The 26,408-nt window shown below is 37.8% G+C and overlaps 1 protein-coding gene across 2 annotated transcripts in view; it reads left to right on the forward strand.

The window, feature by feature from the left end:
* The window catches only part of yeats2 (YEATS domain containing 2), a 48,619-nt gene that overhangs the window by 6,604 nt on the left and 15,607 nt on the right, over nt 1–26,408 (forward strand). For both annotated transcript variants that reach the window (XM_053486417.1, XM_053486416.1), the window contains exons 6-18: nt 1,849–1,961; nt 3,211–3,372; nt 3,785–3,896; nt 4,480–4,524; nt 5,678–5,879; nt 6,280–6,501; nt 6,898–7,047; nt 10,301–10,395; nt 17,555–17,728; nt 18,141–18,396; nt 19,435–19,596; nt 20,928–21,043; nt 22,561–22,704. In XM_053486417.1, coding sequence (XP_053342392.1) covers nt 1,849–1,961; nt 3,211–3,372; nt 3,785–3,896; nt 4,480–4,524; nt 5,678–5,879; nt 6,280–6,501; nt 6,898–7,047; nt 10,301–10,395; nt 17,555–17,728; nt 18,141–18,396; nt 19,435–19,596; nt 20,928–21,043; nt 22,561–22,704 — 1,953 coding nt within the window. The remainder of the gene's footprint in view (nt 1–1,848; nt 1,962–3,210; nt 3,373–3,784; nt 3,897–4,479; nt 4,525–5,677; nt 5,880–6,279; nt 6,502–6,897; nt 7,048–10,300; nt 10,396–17,554; nt 17,729–18,140; nt 18,397–19,434; nt 19,597–20,927; nt 21,044–22,560; nt 22,705–26,408) is intronic.

The following is a 26,408-nucleotide window of genomic DNA, read 5'->3' on the forward strand; positions in this document are numbered from 1 at the left end:
GTACTCACTCGTTATAACCTGCAGTCCATGGAACAAAGCTGCATCAATGAATAACAGATTTTCTGCACCAATCATTTTAAATAAACACAGGCATCATTCACTTGGTATTTGGCGAGTCAAGCATGGTCAAACTGCAAGGGCAGGTATTTTTTTTTATAAAAATTTCTAAGCATTTCTAAGAGAGACTCTATTTCTCCAAAATGCGTGCAGCTGTGCTAAATATTTGCTCTCTGTCAGCCTGCATGCATGGAGTGGTAAGGTAAACCAGGCTGCCTCAGCCAGAGCTGGGTACTAGGGTTGCGCGATATGCCCATTGTCATATCGTCCTATCATCAGCCTGTAAGATCGCCGATACACGATAGTAGTCAAAGCCCAGGGATTCTGCGTGCTGTCGCGTTGTATTCAGAGAGTAGTACATATTTTTGTGGTTATTTTTTTCATTTCATGTCTGTTGTTTTATCGATAAATCTGCTCATATCTGCGCACGCGTTTATCAGCCTTTTGATCAAAAAGTTGCACGCGCAACTCACTTTCACTTTGCACAAGGCAGCGTTTATTGTTTAGTGTATATTTAAAGGCGCATAAACACAATAAAACAATTGTTTTAGGCTAACATATCATACCTCATTGTAGTTTTTTTATTGACACGCGCGGGTGCGTTACAATAATAATAATAAGGAAAAATCACAATAATAAATTCGGAGCAGTACTACTAATAATAATTATACTGAATGAAGAAAGCGCCGTCGAAGAAGTATCATCATTGAAGGAGAGAAGAAAATGAAGAATTAATACTTATCAGTATTTACAGTTTGAGCTCGACATGTTTATGAGCTCTGTCGCTTGCTGTCAATGGGTGACTAGGAGAGAGAACACATTTTCGGCTTCAGTAGACACACAATACTTCAGACTGAAACACGACTGCCCCATACAGGTAATGAAGGGCATTTTCACAGCTTGCCGTGCGCAGCCGTGGCAAGTCACGGGATTCCTTTTCTTGAAACGTGGGTTTTTAATGGCGACATCTGTATCGTCCATATAGCTGACTATCGTCGATAGACGAGACTATCGTCGATAGACAATAGTATCGTCTATCGGCACAACCCTACTGGGTACTGCTCTTTATTTTTTTCTTTCTTCATTATGATGTTTGTGGTAAAGTCTTTTTACTCCTTCCAGAGTAAGGCTTGACTGTTTTGATGGCATCTGCTGTAGGTGGTTGCGTGAGGGTTGACGAGCATGGTTTAGCTGCTGCCTCTGTAGATAACAATTCATACTCTAATGATTAATGCTGCGTTGTCCTTAAGTGGCGAACAATTTTTGTTGTGTTAAAGCTTTTGGCAAACTTTCCCCTATGTGATTTTGCTTCAGAAAAGCTTTAAATTTGACTAATTTTAAAGAAACTTGGTAGTATTCCCTGTCTGGCGATGACATGGTTTTGTGTGCATTTTGCGTCATCACAATATTGGTTTATGTAACGGACCAGTTAAGACAACTGATCAGTAAAAAATTATGTGATTATCAACTGATTTTGTTCAGCAGCTACTAAAATAAAGCACTAATGGGTATATAAGAATATGAATTAAGTAAATTGGAGCGCCTCTAATAATTAATAGTAAATCACGGACAATATGTGAATCCTAGCTTTTCCATGATATGTCTGCCTTCAATTGTTCCCATAGTGATTGGTTATGTTATTGGAACAATTGAAGGGTACAATTGAAGGGCAAAGCTATGGGGCAGCAAGATGGCCATGCTGCGTTGTAATGAATATACAGATATATTGGGGTGGTTGATTATCAGTATTAATAAAAATCTATCTTTCTCTTAAAATATCTATCGGTACAGGACACATTCGGTGTGCCGTCATCTGTAGACCAGCACATCACATTCCACACTACAGGAGAGGAGGCATCACGGCTCTATGTGAAGAAAACCATTGTTGTGGGCAACGTTTCAAAGTACAACACCCTTATGATTTTGTCTTTGTTTAATGTTTCTAGTGTTGGTAATATTTAATATTTTAAATGATCTGACACATTTCAGCTCTTTGTGTAACCACTTTCTCCAGGATGATTTTACAGCTTTATGTATGTAATAATTCCAAGAAAAATCACATTGGTTAGATTCTTATTGTGATCACATAAATATACACACAGTTAATAGAACACATGTTAACACAGCACAAAAGATAAAAGTCTTGTACACAACATAACATTATGTGCAAAGTGGGCCACAAATATAAACAGCTCAGGAGGAACCCACATGATTTAAATAGAGAGATCGGTTGAAGTTAAGTGATTATTGCTTACGTTTCAGTTTCTCACTTCAAACTGTGTAGTTGGAAAACATGTAAAACTGAACTGTAAATCCCCCTAAAGATTATTTAACAGAATTTACTAAGAAAAAACAGCATGATTTCATTAAATTTGGTCCCTGTTATTGAGTATTGCTTGATACAGTCCAGAGATGAGTTGTGTTGGAGCAGTTCTCAAAATGTAAGTGTACTTTATTCAGGCTACCTTACATATATTTAATGGACAGTGCTACCTCTGCGTATTGCCACCTTAAGAACTAAAATTGTGCAAAAAATGTGGCTTGGCATTTTCAGCATACGAGCGACCGAGCTAGATGCACATACATCCGGTTGTACTTACAGAAGTTCTCTCATGATTTGGAGAGTACCGCAGAAAGTGCCAAAAGAAATCAGAAATTAAGATTGAGTTTTAATGTCAATTTATTTCATTTATATTAAATAATACATATTCGTGTTTAAATTGTTTTTATATGCAATCATATATTGATTTAATTATTATTCTGTTGGAAATTGGTAATATCGGCTAGAACAGATTATCTGCATTTACATTATTTTCTATAAAAAATGCATTTTGCAATACAAATTTTTTTTCTGTATGTCAAGCAATTAGGTTGTTTATATCTGTCTGAGAGACTTCCTTCAAACACAATTTATTTCGATTTGTTAATTAATTAAATTATTGATTTGCTTAATAAATTAAAAGCTATTTAAAATAGGAAACTTTGTATCATAGCCAAAAGTATTTAAGATCATTTTTCTAGAAACAGATGATTTCTCATCTCGAGGTTTTGTTACAAACCACATGACAGACATATAATAAATGATATGTCTCTTTTTGTGCTTTTGTAAAATTATCCATCTGTCATTTTTTTTCCTCCCTCTCTTTTTATCAGGTACATAGCTCCTGATAAAAGAGAAGAGAATGACCAGTCCACTCACAAGTGGATGGTGTATGTTCGAGGTTCTCGGAAGGAGCCCAGCATTGACCACTTTGTAAAGAAGGTGTGGTTTTTCCTGCACCCCAGCTATAAACCCAATGACCTGGTGGAGGTCAGGTAGGTGTTCAGCTTACTGAACTTTTTTGTTTGGATTTTTTTTTTAGCATTCTTGAAGCAGTGGGTTTCAACTTTAGTTTCTGAACTACGGGTTCTTAACAAATGCACTTTACCTCAATAACCTCTTTTACCTCAATAAGTTTCTGAACTCTGAAAGTGTAGGCCCCTTCACATTTATTAGTTTTCTGGTTTTGAGGACCATGTTACAATCTGGTTGTGTCTGTAGATTTTTATAAATACATTTATCTGTTCTGTTTGCTTATGCAGACATCTGCATATATAGCTATAATCTGTATAGTTTGTATATAATCATATACAACTGTATAAAACAGTAGTGTGTTATATAATTGAACAGTAATTATGTGACTGCATGTACCTGCTAAGAGAATTACTTTTGTGTGTTTGTGTGCAGTGAACCCCCATTTCACTTAACACGCCGTGGCTGGGGTGAGTTTCCAGTGCGTGTGCAGATCCACTTTAAAGACCAGCGGAATAAACGTATGGATATCATCCATAATCTGAAGGTCAGGGTTATTACCCATCTTGGCATTTAGAAGAGACCTTTCTTTTCTTTCTTTATCGTTCACTAAGACCCTTTATCTCTAACTAGATCTTTTTTCTTTTCTTTTGCTTATCCAAGTTTTCTGTGCATTAAGTGAGAGTTTTAAAATTTGTCCATCCATCACTCAACAGCTACCAACCTGTGAGTGTGAAGGCTTGAGGACACATGTCTCCTCAGTCACACAATGCCAGCCTTGTCAAACTACGGCTCATGCTTTGTCACAGGGCAGCATAACTCACACAGCGGGAAACAGCATCAGCCCTGTTGTGCATACATGAGCCTACAGATACTTACAATTGCCTAGTTTTACTCTGATACCCCTACTTATGTAGCAGAAAATAAAACATTGAAGTTTAAAGGGACAAATTTAATAAAAGAGAGATGACAGTATGTTTGTTGGTATTCTCTGTGGATTGTTTTTCAGCTTAGAAGATGTTTCCTTGCCCCCCCTGTTTTTTTTTTTTTTTTAAGCTTGTTTTTTAAGCTTCTTTAAAAAAAAATCCCATCAGTTGCTGAATTTTCTTTTTTTCCCTGTGCCTTCACAGCTGGACAGAACATACACTGGGTTGCAGACTCTTGGAGCAGAGACGGTAGGAGACCATAGCAAAGACTGGAGATAGCTCATTGTGACCATTTAAATTTTTGACACATAATTAATTAATTAACTAATTTATTTATTTTGCATTGGTTTGTTACCTAAAGTTTTATGTCAGCTCCACTGCAGGCATCACACCATCGATTGGTGTGTTTTGACCAGTCAGTGTGTTTGACCAGGAAGTGACCTGTGACTCCTGAGGCAACCATGCTTGCATAGTGAGATTTAACTGTCATGGTTTTGTTTTCTTTGTAACCACTCGCTGTGTGTCCTACATTAGACTGGCAACCTCTTTTTAGAAGCTTTCATTTAGTTTTTTCAAACTAAAATGTAAGATTTCTATTACATTCATGTTTTATTGAGACATAAGACTCGTCTGATATTGCAAAAAAAGTAAAGTTACAGTGTTTACAGAAGAAATCAACTCTCTGCTGCATCATTACCAGATTATTAATAATATTGGACATTTAATAAGGCTGTGCGTAAAAATGGCATTTATTTACAAGAAATAACCACACCTGTACAAAAATGCCTATTTTTGTAATGATTACTACTACAGGTAGTAGTCTTCCCAAAGGCTATTAATAATGTGCAGTATAACAGCTGCAACTCCGTCAGGCTCAGTGCAGCATTCAGACTTGCCACAAAGCTTAATTTTTGATCCATATGCCATGATCCCTTTGAGGCATTATGCTAAGTGCAAAAGGGTTCTGCCTCCTCTGGATTAATAATTTTGATCATTATTTTTATTTGTCCCCTGTGAAACTGCACGGAGGGTGAATAGCGCATTAGATGTCACTGTCCGTAGCCTAGAGGGAGGCTGCTGTGCAATTTCTTGTAAGAAGAGAGATGATAGCAGATTCCAGACAAATCCCTGACGTCAGTTGTTTTAATGTACAATCATTGTTTTTATATATATATATATTTATATATATATATATATATGTTTTAGGGGGAAATATTTTCCCCCTAAAACATTAAAATTGTTTTTTATATTATGACTTTAAATTAAAAATTTTGGATTTTTTTCTCAAACAGTGGCCCAAAATGTCTTTGTGACAAGACCCCACCTAAGAGTCACTTTTCTTGTCACTTTTTGATAGGGACCAGTTTGGTGGTGTTTTCATTCAATTTATCTTTTCTATTAGGTGGTGGATGTTGAGCTACACAGAAACTCCCTGGGCGAGGACTTCATCCCCTACCCTTCTTCCTTCTCTTCATCATCATCTTCGTCCTCTCACATGGCAAGTTCAGCTGCTTCTGGTGCATTGCCTGGAAAATCCGCAAGTCAGAATTCCTGTCGTGCTGTGTCTCCCTCTCAGCTGTCTCCTGACTCAAGCTCAGAGAAAGGTACGGAGATTAAATAAGATTTGCAGCTCTGTCATCACTTATCACTTTACATCCACACTGTGAAACACAAGATAGTTAGTTTGTTAATGTAAGTTGATATAATTCGGCACTTATTTCTTGCATTTTTGTTTTACAGTTGATACTATGTTTGTTATCAACTTTTAAGACAAATTTAGGCTCACATTAACTTGTAGTAACTGGTTCAGAAAGTGCAATTACCCTTTTATTAAGAGCACTTGTTTAGAGTTTTATTAGAACATGAGTGTGGACAATGAATAAGTCCCTAAATGCAGTGGTTTAGATACTTCAGGTTGGAATCATAAATATTCACTGAAGTTTCGGAGGGACCAGCTAAATACAGCATTACTGCGGTAGTTATTTTCTCTCTTTTCTATCCCAGGTGAGATCAGAGCGAGCGAGACGGTGCGATCATCATGTTCTGAGCGAACTGGGTCACAAGCCAAAGGTGTGGAGAAAATCAGCCAGGGCTCTCATATCAGCTCAGCATTTCAGCCAATCACAGCCAGCTGCAAGATTATGCCCCAGGGACAGACACCCAGTCCTGTCGAGTCACCTGGCAAATCCTTTCAGCCAATCACCATGAGCTGCAAGATTGTATCTGGTGAGGTTTCATGGAAAAAGAGTTTACATGCCAAAACAGAGTATTTCTGGTGAAACGGGACTTTTGTCAGTGGAATTGTATAATAGTTCATTAGGCACAATAATGTATACAAGAGCTCAATTTTTAACCATTTTTTTTTAGCGGATTTTTCTAGTTCCTACTTCGCATTAGAATGCAATGTATGTTGAATTATTAATTATTAAACCTATGTTTTCATGGCTCATTACTCATTGGTATATAATTTGTAATACTGAATAGTTTTGCTTGGGTTGTGCTGTTTACTGTTCAATTTGTAATTGAAAATACTGGTTGTTCTCTTCCTCTCTTTAGTTTGCGTGCTCCACAGATTATAGATTATAATTTGTGTGTGTGTGTGCCTGCATTCATATTTTCCAGGCTCCCCAATTTCCACCCCTAGTCACTCTCCCTTATCTAGAACTCCCACCTCCACCCCTGTACACATGAAGGCCAGCTCATCTGTCAACAACCCTTACCTCATTGCTGACAAACCAGGTCAGGTGATCAGCATGACCACACCCACTACAGGTATTCAACTTACCTATACTTATTTTTGATAATTATTTAAACTTTTTGTATGTCTTCTGCACAAATAATGTGTTGTATAAGATTATGTTAATAACCTCAGTCTAAGTAAGCTTTGTTTTGCTCACATGAAAATCCCAGGAAGTCAGCAGTTATAGAAATAAAGAAACCAGCCCAGGCATATATGCATGAAACTGTGGTGCTTCTTTCTAGTAGTGTGTTTACATGTGTGAAGCTATGAGATAATTCGATTCAATTTTATTTATATAGCTTTTAACAATTGTCGCAAAGCAGCTTTACACAATCAAAAGAATCATTTAAGTTTGTATGGAATGTGAATGTGTATGAATCAAAATGGTCAGATAGTCCCTGGTGAGCAAGCCGAGGTCGACAGTGGCAAGGAAAAACTCCCTTAGATGGTAATAGAAAGAAACCTTGAGAGGAACCAGACTCAACAGGTAACCCATCCTCATTTGGGTGAAACAGAGAGCAGGAATTGATCTGCATTGTGTGTTAGGTGGCAGGCAGTACAGCAAAACAGTTGATGTTAATATGGAGTCCAGGTAGTTATTGAAAGCTCAGGTAGACTTGTATGACGTTCCAGTTCTGATCTATCGAACTGTCAAGTCCTCAAAGAAACAGCTGCCAATTCCAGTTGAGGCCAGAACTGTCTTCTAGGTAGAGAGAACCATCCCCAGACACGAGACGCATCTCAAAGAGAGACACGGGGCATCCATGTGACGAGATCTCCAACCAGAAGCGGGGCACCAGGATGGGTCAGACAGGTCCGGAGGGCAGAGAAAGTCTGGATCACTGGCAGCTCAGGAACGACATGTGTATCTCGACAGAGAGAGAGGGGGAAAGAGGGGGGGAAAGAGAACAAAAGAAAAGAGATAACAGTTAGGTATGGTCACGGTCACATAATGTATAAGGTAGGGATGTAACGGTATGATTCTCTCTACCTAGAAAATGGTTCTGGCCTTGACTGGTGTTGGCAACTGTTTCTCTGGGGACTTGACAGTTCGATAGTTCATGACTGGAACTTCTTACAAGTCTACCTGGGTCTTCAATAACTACCTGGACTCCATATTAACATCTATTAACATCAGCTATTATAGCTGAACTGCCTCCCACCCTACACACTGTATAAATGCAGATCATTTACTGCTTTCTGTTTCACCCAAATGTGGATGGGTTCCCTGTTGAGTCTGGTTCCTCTCAAGGTTTCTTCCTATTATCATCTCAGGGAGTTTTTCCTTGCCACTGTCGCCCTCGGCTTGCTCACCAGGGACAAACTGACCATTTTGATTCATACAAATTCACATTTCATACAAACTTAAATAATTCTTTTGACTGTGTAAAGCTGCTTTGCGGCAATGAAAATTGCTAAAAGCGCTATACAAATAAAATTGAATTGAATTTAATTGGAATTGAATTGAACGATATCAAAACTTCACAGGACGGTAATTCCTCTGTATGAATGGCACAGTACGGTATTTATTGAATCATTTACAGGAAAAACAAAATTTATGAAGAGACTTGAAAAGTGCAAGAAGTGTTTATTAAACAGTATACATGAACACTGAACATATCAATGGCATACAAATTAGCCATCTATCTGTAAACTTTGTAACAGGACCTTAAATTTTTCAATTTTAATAACAAAAAATTATTAAACCATGTAAAAAATAAAGTTTCATATTAGTATTCTTGAAAACTCAGAAAAAATAAAAATAGCAGCCTACTTATTGCAGCTGGCCCATGTGCTGAATGAGTATTTGAGAACACTCACCTCATTCACTCACTTATTCAGACAGATACAGGATTTTTTTTTCTTTCTTGTTTCTTTTCAGAGAGAAACCGAAATGACTCGATAAAACGATAGGTCTTCTGAGAAGTTTGCTCAGGCGAATAGATCGAACGGAAGTTAGCCCCCTACAATTCCCATCAGCCCAGGCGTGGCCATCATTCTTTGCGGTCTGCTGTCGCTACAGATCCAGTAATGCGGAAATAGCGGGTGCTGCTATTAGTGGCGAAGGAAAAGAGATGGAAAGAGTAATTAATCATTACGGAGTAAGCGGGTTTTAAATCGGATGTGCTCATTGCTTATTAAAATATCAATTTCTAAACCAATAAGATCAAATAACACCAAGTTCAAAACAGATAAAATACACATGCAATTGTTATAGCAGGCTTACTTCGTCACTTATCTACAGCTTACTTTCAAAGAAGTCGAGTGGCTTATTAACGTGACTGGGGTGTGTTGTCTCTAAGTGTCTTCCTACATTGTTGGGTCTCATGCTGTCTGCTGCCAGCGGTTTAAGACACAAAACACACACGGGTCTCTCCTCTGCCCCACCATGAATCCAAGTGCAACATAGGCTTCGTCATCTTTTCCTTTTGGCTGGCTTTTTGGTTGATTAGGCTGATAGTGCTGTATCGTCTGCTTTTTTTTGTGGTCCATGTAACAAATGTATCCATTGGCGTTATTATGTTCACTACGTACATTACGCTACTGACCTGGTTTGTGTCCGCGGTGAAGTTAGTTTGATATTCTCATCTTCGAAATTCAATAGCTGCGAAAATAAACCCGCAAATAAGATACCCACATATGATCTTCCCTTCTGTTCAGCGCCTGAAGGATCAAAAAGCAACTTTGTTGCCACACTGGAAACTAGAAATGCCAGACTTGTACTGCCTGATAAAATATTACTTTTTTAACAAATACAGAAACATTAGCATACACATTGGAATAAATGAAATTACATATGTAATACCGAATGTTTCCTTATTATATTGTTTCTCTGCAATTAACATGTCGACGTTTAACTGTTATGGTTGCACTATGGTTCCCCTTTTTTTCTGATGTTATTTTAATTTACTTGTATTAATGATCCATTTCTTTGCGTGTGATTGTTTAGTTTCGAGTGTCCGATCCTTATTGTCAATAAAGAAAAGCATGAATTAGAATAGGTACTTTCCTATTATTTTCCACTGATTGCCTCCTGTTCATTGAGCCCCATCTGTCATGTCTGTATTCCCCACTAGTGGAGTGCGCCCCACACTTTGAGAACCACGGACCTAGTTGAACAACCAGACAGTAAGGCATTACGATAGTCCAACCTAGACGTGAAACACATGAACAAACGCAAAACAGATGTTTAGATTAAAAACAGGCGGAGAGAGACACGAGCGGACGGACGGACGGACTAATGAGGTGAAAATGTTAATTGTTTTCTTATTTGTTTTTTTGCAGGAAGTCCGTCGACAAAACACAGTGTCGCTGCACAAGGCGCTCGCTCACCTGCTCCCAAAGTCCACTCAAGCAGCTTCCTCTCATCTGGAGTCAAGGTAAGAGATATATAAAGAGATATACAAATATAAAAAAGAAACAAAAGGTCTGAGAGATAGACAGAGGTTTGATTATCTACATTTTTATCTGTAGCATTTACTATTTTCAACCGTTGCTTTAGCATTGAGAGAGCTACCAGAACTAGATACATCTCGTACTAGTTGCTTTTATTTTATTGATGCTTCATCATTAACTAGATAAATCTTTTGAAGCCAAAGCCTTGTGAGCCCAATGAAAGCTAGAATGTGGGTCTATGATCTTTTGCATTATTAAAAGGAATCAGCTAAGTATTAATTAGGCATGACACTGATAACCCAACTGTATCTCACCACTTAATATTTTTTAGACTATTTGTATTTTTGTTTGGTAAAGCATCTTTTTTCCTTTTTATGTTGGTAATGTTTGCAAAACATCAAAGCCTGTAAGCTCATGTTCAGATCTACAGAAACATGTAAATAATTTTTTATATTTTGTCATCAGGTGCATTTTTTTGTTTTTATTAACTATGATGTTAGAGTTTGTTCTGCTCCCAAATAGATGCTGTTTTTCTTTTCTCACTGCCTACTGAAATTTCATTGTTGGCAGGTTCTCATTATGACAAAAAGGGAAGGTGCATAGGTATGTGACAGTAATTCCCAATCGAAGCATATTGCAAGCACAAGTGTGGAATTGGGAGGGGAGAGTGTGCTGCAATATGCCAAGAATCATCCTACTTACTGCTTTAGTTATTCATAATAGATAGAAAAATCTGCTAAGATGCATGACAGTAAATAAAAGTAAAGGCTTCCTTGCATACTTCAAACACAAGACGATTGTTGCTGTCTGTAATGATGGTGAATCTGTACACACAAGATAATGCTCTGAACCAAGCACCACATCTGTGCTATCAGTATACTGTACATATACGCTTCATAGAACAATTTGTGATAATGGACTTGCTGTTTTGTTTTAATCAAAATAATACATGTAGCTTTCTCTAAAAACTCATTGTAACCAAGTCCCTGAAGGATGTTTTAGTTTATTATCCTCTACAAGTCTCTCAGATTGATTTGTTTCACCTTCCATGCTGCTCCTTGGAGATTTAATGTTCATGTTGGTGCAGCTAGTGAATTTTAACTTCTCTGAATGTTTAATGCTTCATTTCTCAACCTATGTGACATTCGGTTTGTTACCTGGAGAACCTGAGAATAAAAAAGATGACAACATAAGCACTTTCACCTTAATAAGCATGATTAATCACTTTCCAATTACTGAGACTCCAACTACAGAGCAGCCTTCAAGTTATTCTCACTGCGGCCCTGATTTAGCTGCTCTTCTCTCTTTCTGTGTATAAGTCCTATGACTTTTACACATCTTACCCCTTTGTTTGCTTCTCAGGCTGCAGTATGAAAGCTACTGGTCACCAGTAGAATGATGGGCCTTACAATGCATGTGCTTGCCTACATGGATGATGTGTCATTTGTACTCGTTTTAACATTTCCCAGCTTTTCATTTAACCTTTAAAAATGACACAACTTTAAATATCTCTCTGCAGTTTTAGCAGCACATGTAAGGAAACTCAGCATAATCACAATCCTGTGATTATGTTCACCTTCCCTACCAGTTCAACAGTTCCTCTCAGTAATTAGCTTCACTCTGAAAGCCTCCCACTGCTATGCTGATCAAAACACTCAGAGCTCGCCTTCACCATAGTGTCTACTCCTCTAGTCAAAACACAAACTTTATCTATGGTCACTCTCTCTGGTTTCTTTTAGCTCTGTTCTGTTCCCTTGACTTGAAACTGGGTGCATTAATTCCAATTCTTAAAAAGCTGGGGCTTGACCCAGTGGAGTTTAGTAATTACAGACCTACTTCGTACCTGCATGTTCTGGGTGAGCCCTTTGCTGGTAGCTCTACTCAGAGAAGATGACCATTTTGAAGAGTTCTAGTCAGAATTTAAGGCCATAGTACTAAAACTGTACTGTGTATGGGTTAAATGTTGTAAGGGTTAAAAGTTATTTCTGGAAGTGGGCTCGTATTTCAAAACCAAATCGAATTTTCCCATAAGAAAAAAAATGGAAACTCAAATTATTTGTTATACACAAAATAAAAGTAAAAATAAAACAAATTAACCTGCACTTACCTTACCTTAACTTACCTTTAAAAAAAAAAAAAAATCCAGACAGATAAGTGTTTACGTTTATGTGCGCAGGCGGTGTGCGTCTCTGTGCTTGTGTGTGTGTGTGTCTGTGTGTGTAAAGCTAGAGTAATGAGCCTGTCTTACACAGTTACCCTTCATCCACTCTTTTCACGCACACAACGGAAACACTGTCGTATCGAAAAAATAAACAAAAAAATCTCTCTAATGACACTCGATTGAGCGACACACTAACAGAATCACTGCTGTAAAGTGAAAATAAAACAAATTAACCTGCACTTTACCTTTGAGCAGTGTTTCTGTGTAGAGTAGAGAGAAATGTTGATTATATGTATAATTATCTCTGTGTAGAGCAGAGAGAATAGTTGATTATACAACTGGTGATTATACCAGTTGTATTACTGACTGTTGATTATACCAGTAAAAGACTAAGACCCAGCAGGGGAGACGATTACCCACAATTCCGCAGCGCAAGAGAGACAAAAACCCTTGGCTAAGTTGTCATCACGTGACGCTCTGCGTCAAAACAAGAAGCGCATGCGTAATAGATGATACTTCATATTTGTAAAACAAGACTTGTTCGTTTTACAAGTCCAAATTTTTGAAAAGTCTTTGTTCGTCCTGCGGAACACTCACTAACTGCATTGCTCGCAATCCGGGGTTTCACTGTATATACATCTTCATTGTTATTTATTTATTATGTGGTCTACAGTTTTAATGTTATGCTGCTCATACGTAGATTTGTTTAAAAAAGAATCTCAAATATTCTTTTGGTAAAGACTTATCTTTTAGGAAAATAGTTATTGCAATTCTCTTCAGTGTAAAGTCCTCTGTTACAGTGCCTCCTGCTGAAAACAATTTCATTTAGTTTTTTAGTGTTTTAAAACAGACCATTATGATCAAGACCATTTTAAACCTAATACATCCACTGGCTGGGTTAGAAGCTTTGGAGTTACTCTTGACTCAGTGCCTCAGCATTAGTGTGTGCAAATGTAAACGCTTTATTTGTGTCTTGTGAAAATATGACACAAAGGGTCTCAGATCATTTCACGTTTTGTTATACAGCAGGGAACTCCATGCTAGCAGGTAAAAGGCAACAGGTTTGCGTGCTCCCCTGAAAAGTGTCAGTGGCTGCATGACCAGCTGATCAAGCACTATAGAATTATAGCACTGAGACTTGTGATATCGAGTAATAGTTATTAATTAGTTGTTGTTGTTTTATTATTATTATTATTATTAATAATAATAATAAAAGGATTGTTTTTTCCGTATTAGTTCTGATATTTGACAATTTTTTACTTTGCCCTCTTTGTTTTTCATTTGGATCAGTCACATCATGTAAAATATTTCTGAGTGCAGTTTTCTATAATTCAGTTGTTCTTGGATGGATTGTTACAGTATAATGTTAGCTGCCACCTATGCACTGATGCTGTGACAGCTGGTCCTACCTGACACCTTTTGCTCAATATCTAAGCAGATGTATTGGTTTCAGCCTCTTGGTGGAGACTAATGACCCAAATGCACCCTGTATATGCTCATAGCATGTCCTCTCACTTTTTCTCCCACAAAATGAGAAAGAAATTATGTGTTGGGCTGAGATTCTCATAAGTGTGATATTTCAAGAAGGAAGAATTGAAAGGTTGCAGGATGTACAGTATATGGAATATCGTTGGAACTAGCAGATGAACTGATTAGATTTTGAAATTGATACAAACAGCATCAGGGCCAGACACCTGAAAACTAGATGTATTAAAAATGATTTAATAGCTTCCTGCACATTTGAAGAACATTAGAATTTGGTAACAATAAGCACTTAGCCTTAGGTATTCCTACTATTGTTGTTGCTGTTGAGTTTAACTTATTCGTATTTTATTTCTCTGAAGCTTTAATAACTTCTCACATTCTCCAATTTCTCTTTGTTCTTATCCTTGTCTTCATTCTAATTTTTTTCTTTATGCCTTATATCCACTACAACCTTCTGTCTTTTCAGTGGAATGACTAGGGAATCTTCTTGCTCTATCTGGGACAAGCTCAGAGGGTGTTGCAGTGTTTTTGGTCCCCTGGCACCACAGGCTATTTTCACTCACAAAGATATTAATAGTTCCCGCCAGGCTGAGTGGTGAGCTGCCTTTAGCAGCTTTGTGTGTGTGTGTGTGTATGTATGTGAGAGAAAGGCAGTATTGAATAGCATGTGAGTTCTTCTATCTGTGGCCTGATGCTTCCTCTGTACTCTGCAAAAGACTGCAGTTTTCCTTAGACAGACATTCAGTGTTCTTGGCTTGATCCTGCACTTTTATGTGTGTGCTTGTTGGATATATTTGTAGAATTTCTAAAATTTACTCATGCCAGTGTGATTTTTTTGTTTGTTTGTTTGTTTGTTAGTTTTAAACACACAATGTTTCATGTATGTAATTAAATTCATGAGATATTTACTAGCTATGGTCCCCATAAACACTTTAACCCATTGCTATGATGCATACACAGTAGTGATGTAATGGACCACAGCTCCCCACAGTTTAGCAAACATGTGATTATGTATTGTGGTGTGAAATGCTGGGACTCATTCCTGAATGAATAATCACTTTTTTGCACACACATACAGTATTTTGGGTTGGCGGCACGGTGGCTTAGTTGTTGGCACTGTTGCCTTGCACCTCCAGGTCCTGGGTTCGATTTCTGCGCCGGGTCTGTGTGTGTGTGTAAAGTTTGCATGTTCTCCCAATGCTTGGTGGATTTTCTCCGGGTTCTCCCGTTTCTCTCACAGTCCAAATACATGCAGATTAGGTTAATTGGCTTTCCAAATTGCCCATGTGAATGATAACCGGAAGTCTTACCACAGTTATAAAACAATGGGAATAAATACAATGGTCACCATAAGCCTCTATGGGTCCCTAGTTGGACTACAGAGATTTCTAGATAGATGGATATTTTGTGTTGCTTAAACTCCTTTTCAAGAGCTTGCTCTGTACTTACCATGGTTGCCAGATCACACTGACAAAATATATACACACATATCTGACATACAGAAATAAGGTAGTATATCATTGTGTATGGAAAATTTAGCATGTTGGGAAGACATCTTGTTTAATATTGTGCTAGTAACCTAAAGAAATAAGTATATTTATATGCAGTGACACTCTACTGGACATCAGAGACCAGAAGAGACTGATTATAGAGGCTAATAGTTGCAGGTATAAACAACATCCCTTAGAGTAGCACCACTGTCTCAGTCGATTACTGAATGTGCTTATTTGGCGAGTTAAGATAAAATGGAGCAGATAAGAGTTATTGTCCAATGTGGCCGTGGTGTTTTAAGTGTCTTTTGTTCGACTAAAGTCTCGAGTGATTCAAGATTAATTTCCACAACTGAGCTTGCTTTCCTTAGCATCTCATTAAGCTTATTAATAATAGAAGTGCTGGAAATCATACTGCAGTTTAGTTATATATGCACATACTTTTTCACTTTAATTGACCTAGTTGTTTATTACCCAAAAAAGACTTTTTTTAGGCCAATATAATTAAAAATAAGGCTGTTTTTTTTTTTTCCCATTTCACAATAACAAATTTTTTTTTATCCACACAATAGTGAATGAAAAAAACAGCCTGTTAACATCTTCAAAAATAAAAAACAGACACACAGCTACAGGGGGTGGACAGTAAAACTGCCACTCCTGGTTTTAGACTACAATAATTCATTAGTATGGTGAAGGGCCTCCCATTTTGCGGCCAATACAGCATCAATTCGCCTTGGGAATGACAGATTCAAGTCCTCCACAGTCGCCAGAGGGATTTTAACTAATTCTTCTTGCAGAGTAGTGGCCAGGTCACTACGTGAGCCTGGTGGAGAAAAACGCTCCTCCAAAACTCGCTCCTCCAAAACACCCCAAAGTGGCTCAATAATATTTAAATCTGCTGATGCCTACCAAGGTTATCATTTACTCCCATTTTGTTAACGATTTCAGTCACCAGATCTAAATATTGTGTGCAGGTCATGGGAGATGTTCAACTTCACTTTCATGTTCATCATACCATTCTGTTACCAGTCTTGCTGTGTGTATTGGTGCATTATCATCCTGATACATGGCACCACCTTCAGGATACAATGTTTGAACCATTGGTTGCACATGGTCCACCTCTGTGCCCATCTAGCACAAGTATCGGGCCAAGGAAATGCCATGATATTGCAGCCCAAACCATCACTGATCCTCCCCCATTCATCACTCTCGAAATGCAGCAGTCTGGGTGGTACAAGGTGCACATTTAATTCTGCAGTAAGATGGGCAGCTGTGGTTTTATTTTTTTTTGCATACAATCCGGGTTAGCACCCAGACATCCCTTTCAGACCACTTCCTCCACCAAAACTATGCTATTACTCTGCTAATTAAACCTTCACACTTTGCTCTTACTGATAGAATGTGCAATCAATGAAGATTCGCCACCAGGCTGGTCAAATTTGGCCATGAAACCTCCAACACTAAATTTTCTAGTGTTTCAGTTTATTTGTCTAATCTCTGTAGATAAATAATCATCGCTTAGTGCTGTAGATATGACCTTAACACGGTAGCATGAACAATTGAACATTTCATTGAACCACTCATTCACTGACAAGGGTTGTACTGTAAAATATGCTCAGGCATTTAAGCTGAGATATTTTTTTCTCCCCCATGTTGCAGACTGGACAGAGCAGAGGGATTATACATGGGGTAGTGTACTTGAACATGCACAGTGGGGAAAAAATTAACATAATATAAAAAAACTTTTTTAAAACAAATTTTTGTTGTCTTGTTAACGTGATTATTGTTATTATTATTAAAGACATTTTTGAGATTTTCAGTTAATTGTCTATTCCTAATCATGCTTGATATTACACATTTTGTTTTATTAAATACTGGACATTGTCAATTTTTTATTAAAAATATGGATAAACATTTGTTGCTTTAAGTGTTATAAAGTTTATTTTATTTTTTATGAACAGTTTTGACTGTAATCACATCACACTGAGGTTGTTCATCCTGTTGTAGGTGATCATTAAGCAGGAGCCAGGAGAGGTGACGACTACGTCTGCACAACAGCAGGCTGGAACCACAGCACCGGCTCAGCAGCAGCAGTATGTGACTGTGAAAGGAGGTCACATGATCGCTGTGTCACCACAAAAAAGCGGGGTGGGTTCAGGAGGTGGAGCCACGCCTACCAAGGTGATCATTTACCATTTTGTTAATGATTTCAGTGAGTTAGTGTCATGAAATATAATTAGTTATCTGGTTATATTCATTCTTTCAGACCTCCTAAATAATCTCTTTAGATGTCGATTGATTAAATGTTATTTTAGCAAAACTTGCTTGATTTTGTAGAGAGATTAATTCGTTTTTCCTGTAAAATTAGAAATTATAGTTATAATATGTAGTAGAAGTTAAAGTCCAAAGTAGCCTGCCCATGTTTGTTCAGCTGAGCTTATAAATTACCCCATAAGTTCGTATTACTGTGTATGTGTACTGTATAACACTTAGTTACTCTTCTAGTTTGTCTCTAAGTTTTATTGCAGTTTTTTTATTTTATTTTTATTTTTTTTTACTCTTTCTTTTTTCTTTTTCTCTTCTCTGTTTGTAGATGGTGGGGATTCCAGTTGGCTCTGCGCTACAGTCTGCAGTTAAGCAGGTGGCCATCAGCAGTGGTCAAATCCTGGTTGCTAAATCCAGTCCTGCTGTCTCCAAAGTAATGGGACAGAAGCAGGTGGTGGCTCAGGGCGTGGCTAAGGCAATTGTCAGCGGAAGCGGAACAGGTACTGGCAGTGGAGTGTCCGTACAGCAGGTGCACTCGGCTTCCAAATCAGCAGGAGGATCAGGAGGTGGTGGCAAGAGTGGAGGTCAGAGTTCAAAACCCTTTTGTCTCCTTAAAACAAAGTACATCAACGAAGGTGACACTGGTGCACAATACAACATCCAGCTCATTATCAGCACTTATCATTGCAAAAATAAAACTTATTGAAGCCACAAATAGAGAACTCTTATTTATTAAAATCTGTTTTGCTAGCCAAGTCCTTCTCTTTTTAATTGTAAAAGGATATAAATCATGCTGAGTCCTGTGTTTTAAAGAGGAGAGATGTCAACATGCAGGTTTTTTTATATTCACATAGTGTGTGTTGTAAAGAGAAAGTAAGTATTTTGGGAAGAGAGGGTGTGGATATGTGAGATACAGAGAATGACTGAGGGTGAGAGAGATGTGGAAAAAGCTGAGAACTAAAGAAATGAAAAATGTGGCATTAGAGAGTGGGGTGTTGATTAGAAGAAGCAGTATTGCACCATAATATTGCTTATATCTCTGCGTAACTTTAGGTGGAAATAAGATTACACTTGAATCTTACAAGTGCATGCAAATTGGTGTATTTGTTTAAGTGAATAAATGTTGGTGTTTAAAGGCCTGAAATCTCTGCTATTTGCTTTTTACAAGTTTTAAACAGTGTGGCTATAGCATGGCATTATTATTTTCACCACTTCTCAACTTACTATAATGCAGCAATAGGGTTGCAGTGTGTAGCATTGCTGCTTTGTATCTCTAGGGTTCCTGGTGACAAGCCATGCCTTAAGTGTCCATGTAGAGTTTATGTGCATTCTCTCTCTGGTTTACAGGGTTTCTTTTCTCTAGGTTTAAAAAAAATAAAATAAAAATTATTCTGCTTACAGGCCAGCAAGAGGATTGGCTACTCTAAACTAACCCTAGGCATTGATGAATGTTTAGTATGTGCGCATGGTTACCCTGTGATGAATTTTTGTCATTCAGAGTTTATTCCTTGTACTCAATGCTCCTGAAATAGGCTTTGGGTCTTCCGTAATCCTGACTAGGAATAAGTTTGTACTGAAAATGAATAATTAAATTTTTTTTGTGCTGTTTGCATTCACCTCAGTAATGGCAACGCTGCAGTTGCCGGTCAACAACTTGGCAAATTTGGCCAACCTGCCTCCGGGCACCAAGCTGTACCTGACGACAAACAGCAAGAACCCATCAGGCAAGGGCAAACTCCTGCTCATCCCACAGGGAGCCATCCTGAGAGCTTCAAATAGTGCAGGTCAGGGCACTTTTACTCAACACACACACACGCGCACTTAGTTTTTTCTCGCTCTAATTTTCTCTCTAATAGTTACAACAATTATTGGTCTGTAGCATTGAATCTGCGTTGTGTAACACGTGGGCTATTTTTACCTGGGATACAACAATACCACTTTTTATTGGACCAAGTTCAAATACTTTCATTTCATACATGCCGATACTGAGAACCGACACCAGATGTTGTCCCAGGTCACAGTGCGTACAGAAATTTTCACAATGTCCCACATTTGAAGCATATTAGCAAACTCGCCTCCTATTGCTTTGCTAGTGCGTGAGCTCTGAAACTGCTTTGCATGTAGAATGACTTGATGATTTGATTTCGCGCTCATTCTCAATATCTTTCCGATCACGTTTCTTCAACCTTGAAGAAGGTTCACCACTTATCTTTCCAGATTTTAATTATGCATTCTTAACCCAGTTTCAGTAGTCTCTGCAATCTCCTTTGTTGTTTTCCTTTTTTTTTTGATGCAGGACATTAGTTTGACCCTTCAGAACATAGTAACATCTTTGCCACGCCCACAGGATATGTCTTCTGATATACAACTGCTTTAAATAACGTTTAATAATTATAACATATTAATCACGGCAGAAATTATACAGTAAAAGTTTCTAATAGGGATGCACCGAAATGAAAATTCTGGGCCGAAAACGAAACCGAAATTTTTGGATGCACTTGGCCGAAAACCGATACCGAAACCCGAAAATGGCTTCCTTAAAAAACATGTTTAAAATATTTTCTTTTTGTTTGTATTAAAAAATTGTTGCATATTGCAACTTTGCTGTCCTCATCTGAAACTTTGAAGTGCTTCCAAACCGCCGACATACTCCGTGTTTGATGCGCAATGACAGCGCGAACGAGACGGGAGGATGGGAGAGGCGTGGCGACAATTTCGGCTTTTATTTTCGGCGCTTTCTTACGTTTCGGCCAAAACCGATAATGCTATTTCGGCCGAAAATTTTCGGCGGCCGAAATTTCGGTGCATCCCTAGTTTCTAACCTATTTGCTTGGTTAAAACCAGGTGGTAACGTAATGCCCATCAACAAAAAAAATGTTTAAGATGGGAGTATATTCTACCCTCACTCTCTTTCAATGGGAAATAGTATAAAATGTCCTCAAAATTTCAGTAAAGTGAAAATTGAGCTGTTAAGACACCGTTTTGCATATTTGCCATATTTTCCTCTCCTTGTGTACCTAAAAAAAAAAAACAGCATAAGAAGAGAGTGTAAACACTTCCTAGCTTATAGTGAAACCCCAGAAACGGCACTCATTGTGTTTTTCTTTCTATCTAGGGCACCAGTCTCAGAGTTCTTCCGGTTCTGCTCAGTCATCTGGGAGCAGCTCAGGATCCAGCAGCCTGCCCACCAGTCTGTCCTGTACCTCTTACATACTGAAACAGACCCCACAGGTGACCTACACATTTTTACTAGGATTATCAGAAAACCACTTAAATTTTATTTAAGTATTTATGATGTTTACGTATTTCGAGGCAGCGATTAATTTACTTTTTTACAACATAACATGTTTCATGAAGTTTTTTTTTGTGTAAATGATTCAAAAGGGGGGTTATAAGCAACTGCATACTACATAAATGTGACACTGCTTTATAACTTTTATGTTCAGTATGGTTTGTTCTTCTATTGTAAATAAACTGTGTGATAAAAGCATCATAAAATACATTTGTTGTAAAATTCAGTTGTAGACTTGGGTAGTAGATTAAAAAAAAAAATCTGTTGCACTTTGTAACGAAAGTCAATAACCATAATCCTCATATACTATTTAACACAGTGACCCATGCAATTAAGCATCCTGTCTGCACTTACATTACATTAAGGCATTTGGCAGACGCTCTTATCCAGAGCGACTTACATTTTTATCTCATTACACATCTGAGCAGTTGAGGGTTAAGGGCCTAACAGTGGCAACTTGGTGGTTGTGGGGTTTGAACCTGGGATCTTCCGAACCGTAGTCCAATGCCTTAACCACTGAGCTACCCCTGGCCCACTTGTACATCACTTTACTCTTTCCTACGTTTTGCATCATACACAGACCTGTCTCTTATTGTCACTGCCTTACACACAGATTTACCAGTTCTTGCTGGTTTGCGTTAAGCATGACACCATATTATTTATTATGTGTGGAGAATTTTTCTGACTTCTGTAATGGTCGGTGTGGGAAAAGCATTTCTCCTTTAGTGGTCACATTTGTATTCCTTTTACATCAGGCATGATCTTGTGAAATATAACAAATATATTGTAAAGAAATATTATTTCCCATTTTCCTCAGCAATAAAATTTCTGCATGAAATGTGTCTGATTTAGTGGATAAGTTTTAAACACTAAGTGTCTCACCATCATCAAACTCGCCTGGTGATGGATGAACATTGAAGCTCTACCACACAAAAACATGCACGTAGACATTTCAGTTATTACCTGAACTGTGCGTGTTTTCACCTGACTGACTTCTCCATTTCTTTTGTGTTCTTGGTTTAAAAGTTGAGAGTAATGGATAACCGTAGATGATTTACACTCACAGGTTGATTTATTAGGAATGCTATAGTGTCATTAAATGTCTTAATGTTTTTCCACCCTCTAATGAAACTTTACTCTCCAACGTTGATCTACAGTCTACATAAAAATGTTTTTGGTTTTGGCTAGGTGATATGCATATGTGAATTTTTTCCTCACACCCCATATGTCTACAGCCTTGAATGAAGACCATTTTCTTCTACATGTCTCTATATTTTTAACTGTCAGTCTGTTTTTATGTGATGTTTTTAACTGTTTCCCATAAATTACATATTACAATTTTAGAAACTTATTACCCACCCACCCTTGTGTGTCTGACACACAACCATACAGCTGACAGATAACATTAACTTTCAGTCTGTACTGTAGTGACTCCTTTAGTTATTGATCTTTCCAGGGCACGTTTCTGGTTGGTCAGCCAGGGGGTTCTGGGAAACAGGGCACAGCCAGTTCCGCGAGCCATGCCGCATCTAGTCCCACCTCGGTTACCCAGCAGGCCATTCGGGTCACAGCAGGACAGAAGGCAGCCATCTTGGCTCAGGTATGTGTCATAAACGTCATTCTTGTAGAAGAACTGGAGATTTTTTTTTTTTCTTCTTTTTTTTCCTTTTTCATACTTGGGAAACATCATGTTAATAAACACGCAAATTGTTAGGAATCAGGTCAAATATTAATAGACAGTTTCATTATTGGTGTTTGGATTTTTTGGAAGTTAGTTCGAACCTAAATTTTAATTGTAATCTATTTACGTTGTCTTCTTTTGTGACATTTTATACATTCATTTACAAAAAATCAATGTGCAAAAAGTAATAAAAAAAATATTGTATAAAATTCGAAATATTGGTATCTGCTGCACTGCAGTGTCTATTTTTTGTACAGTACATGACAGCTACTTCCATGATCCGTTCGTATCTGTGAAAGTTCTCAACTCGAATGTTTGTGAGTCGGGGACTTGCTTATTTAATGTTATTTACTTCACCCTTTCAGTGGGTATAATGTGGCACTGATTTTGCTGTATCTTACTGTTATATCTTGTACTGTATTGTATATGATATTGCTGAATTGTAGTGTTATATCTTGAGTGAAACATGTTAAGGCCTAATATGTGAGCATGTGTAATCATTAAACATTTGTTGAAGTGTTAATGCTATATACACTTGCTATACTTGCTATATAGAAATGGTTTGTTGTTCATGGGTCACTTTTTCATTTTTTTTTCTTATGACTCTCTGGCATTTCGAGGTGATGATGTGCAGTTTCTGAACCACTCACAAACACGCATGTGGGTCCGATGAGTTTATTGATGTTTTCTCCTGATCTAATTTTTCTCTTTGTTCCTTCCACATTGTTGAGGTGTGTTGTCTGACCGAAGCTAATGCTTTCATGTAACCATTTGTTTCTTGTTGAAGCATCATATTTAATGTACAGGTGCATGGAGGAGAATGTTTGTGTATAAGTGGAAGAAAGGTTTGGAAAATAAATGTGCAAAAACTTTAATATTAAAGATTAGTGTTAAAAACATAAATAGTCACACTAGTAACAAATCCAGGCAAATCAGTCAAGAGAGCAGGAATGGTTACATTTATAAACGAATTACCAACTTAATTTTTTAATAGTTGGATTTATGATTATTACATATTTGTCTTAAATGCTGCTACACAGCAGGGTGTGTGTAGACGTTTGTGTGTGCCTGTGTGTGCGCGCGATCTGTTTTTTCAAATTTTCTCATTTTAATGGTTTGATGTCACAACATATGGTGTTTTCTGTATTGGAGAAAGCACACATGTTGTGATAGAAATTTTCAGATTACATTTTTATGAGCATTGAAATAGCACTACGTTCCTCCAATAATATGTAAGTATTGTTATTGGCAGAAAGTGTTCTTTGTAGAAGTCTGTTTAGCAGGTTATTCATACTGGACCTTTATAATGTTGTTTGTATTGTAGCGTATAGTGAAGCGGTGGTACCAGGCTGTGGCAGTGTATCAACTCCTGCTCAGTGTTTGCAGATTTCTTAATTTCACTGACACACTTTTTGGTTAAATTCCCTTATTGATCTCAATTTCTGTTCCCCTCTTTTCCTCTCCAGATTTTCTTCCTACGTTGTGCTTGCAATGTGCACTCTCATAGTGGTGTGTGTGTGTGTGTGTGTGTGTGTGTGTGTGTGTGTGTGTGTGTGTGTTTTTTGATTATTTGTTTATTTGAAGTTAATGCATGTGCTTGCGGGGAGGCAAGAAAAAGATGAGCCTGAGCTTTAATTTAGCACACACACAATTGCGCACACACACTAATCCTCTCTGTATCCAGCTTTTGTACCAGAGTATTCTTCAGTTATTACCTTATATAACATGAAATGCTGATCAATCAGGAAAAACACTCTTCTTGAACTGATCTTTTTTTTATTATTATTCATAAATCACTAAAATCTTGATTTTTAGAATGGTAGTCTCACAAGTGAGAGAAACATCTAAAAGTTACTGTCAGAGAGAAGCATAGGTAAGAAGAAAAACGTTCATGGAACGGGGGGGGAGAAAGTAAAGGCTGGTCAAATGTGATCATTACTTCTCTGCGTATTGCAAAGGCTGTGAAATTTATTTATTGTAAATGAATGAATAAATGAAACGCAAGTAGAAATGTGTCGAACAGATCTGTGTCGGAGAGAAAGTGTTACTCGTTGCTCAAGTGCTGCTCAATATGAGACAGTTTGCTGTATGCTTTCAACAATACAGGTGTTGTGTAAATTATGCTGATCAAAATGGAAATACAAAAATGTATGTACATGATCAACAGCTTTGTGGCGTGCCAAGCATCTCCAGCAGTGATTTAATCATTTTGACAGCAGACCCATTTACTTCAGTGCTGATCTATCGAGCAGGAAGGAAGCAAAGCAAACAGTAGCCATAGGTCTGCCCACTGCGAAGTGCAGGCTAAGAGCTAATGGACTAGAAGATAATGGGTCTTTATGTAAGGTATTTAGAACATAAGCAGGTTTTGCATTCATGTTGACTGAAATCTTTACAGATATGCAGATTGGGATGCAAAAGATCAAAACCATACACTACTTATTTATTTTATATTATTTATGGCATTTATTGGTGTAGAATATAAAATTACAAGTTTGTAGACTGATCGTTCTGTTCTGTTAGACTTCATAGGGTAAGATTTCACATTGCACACGTTGAAAGTTAATTGAAACTGACATTTAGAACGTTTGTTCTCCTTTAACTCTTGCCCATGTCATATTTTTCCCCCAGTTTGTTAACACGTTTTCCTCTGCATGTGTTCATGTACTGTCTCTTTAAAAACATGCTGCCAGGTGTATAGTCACATGACTTCACCTCGTCCAGTCTGCAACATAGAGGAGAATTCCTTTACCAGAAAAAAAATTAATAAATAAATAACCCAGCTTTAATAGTCGAGCATATTTACAGTACCAGTCTTGTCAGTGTGCTATGAGGGCAAATTGGTCTTTATCCATAGTCAAGGTAAAATGTTTAATTAGTCGTTTTGTTGATTTAAGGTCATCTTGCCCAGCATAAGTTGGTACATAATCTGTTCATTATTATTTAAACTGTGTTAACAGTCCAATAGAAACTTATAATTTTTAGGTCTAAAATGATGGTCTTCCTTTAAGTTTGTTTGAGTTCTTTTGCAAATTGTAAAATGGTTTCTGGAAGAACGAAACTGGGAAAAACACAAAGTACGTGTGTGTGTGTCTGCTGTTATCCAAATATTCTGAGGAGGATGCAGTATGATTATATAACTGAAAGAGCATCAGCCAAAGCACAAATCTTTAACTTCTCTATCACAAAGTATTTCACTCACTCACTTATCGTCGCCTATACCGCTCTATCCTGTATACAGGGTTGCTGGTGGCCTAGAGCCGATACCAGGAGGCTTAGGGCACGAGGCGGGGTACACCCTGGACAGGGTATCAACCTATCGCAGGGCACGCACATGTACACATACTCACTTAATCTGCATGTCTTTGGACTGTGGGAGGAAACTGGAGTACCCAGAGGAAACTCACCAGACACAGGGAAAACATGTAAACTTGATGCACACAGACCCGAGATGGGAATTGAACTCAGACCCCGGAGGTGCATGGCCACCGTGTAGTCTACAAAGTATCTGTTGAATTTGTAAGAGAGATTACACTAAAGAAATCTTTTGACTCTGAGGCAGTTTTTACATCACCCGTCATTAAACTTTCAGGTGCACAGAAACCATGTTGATGTTGAAACAA

Source organism: Clarias gariepinus, chromosome 25 (genome assembly GCF_024256425.1).
Source record: "Clarias gariepinus isolate MV-2021 ecotype Netherlands chromosome 25, CGAR_prim_01v2, whole genome shotgun sequence".
NCBI lineage: Eukaryota > Metazoa > Chordata > Actinopteri > Siluriformes > Clariidae > Clarias > Clarias gariepinus.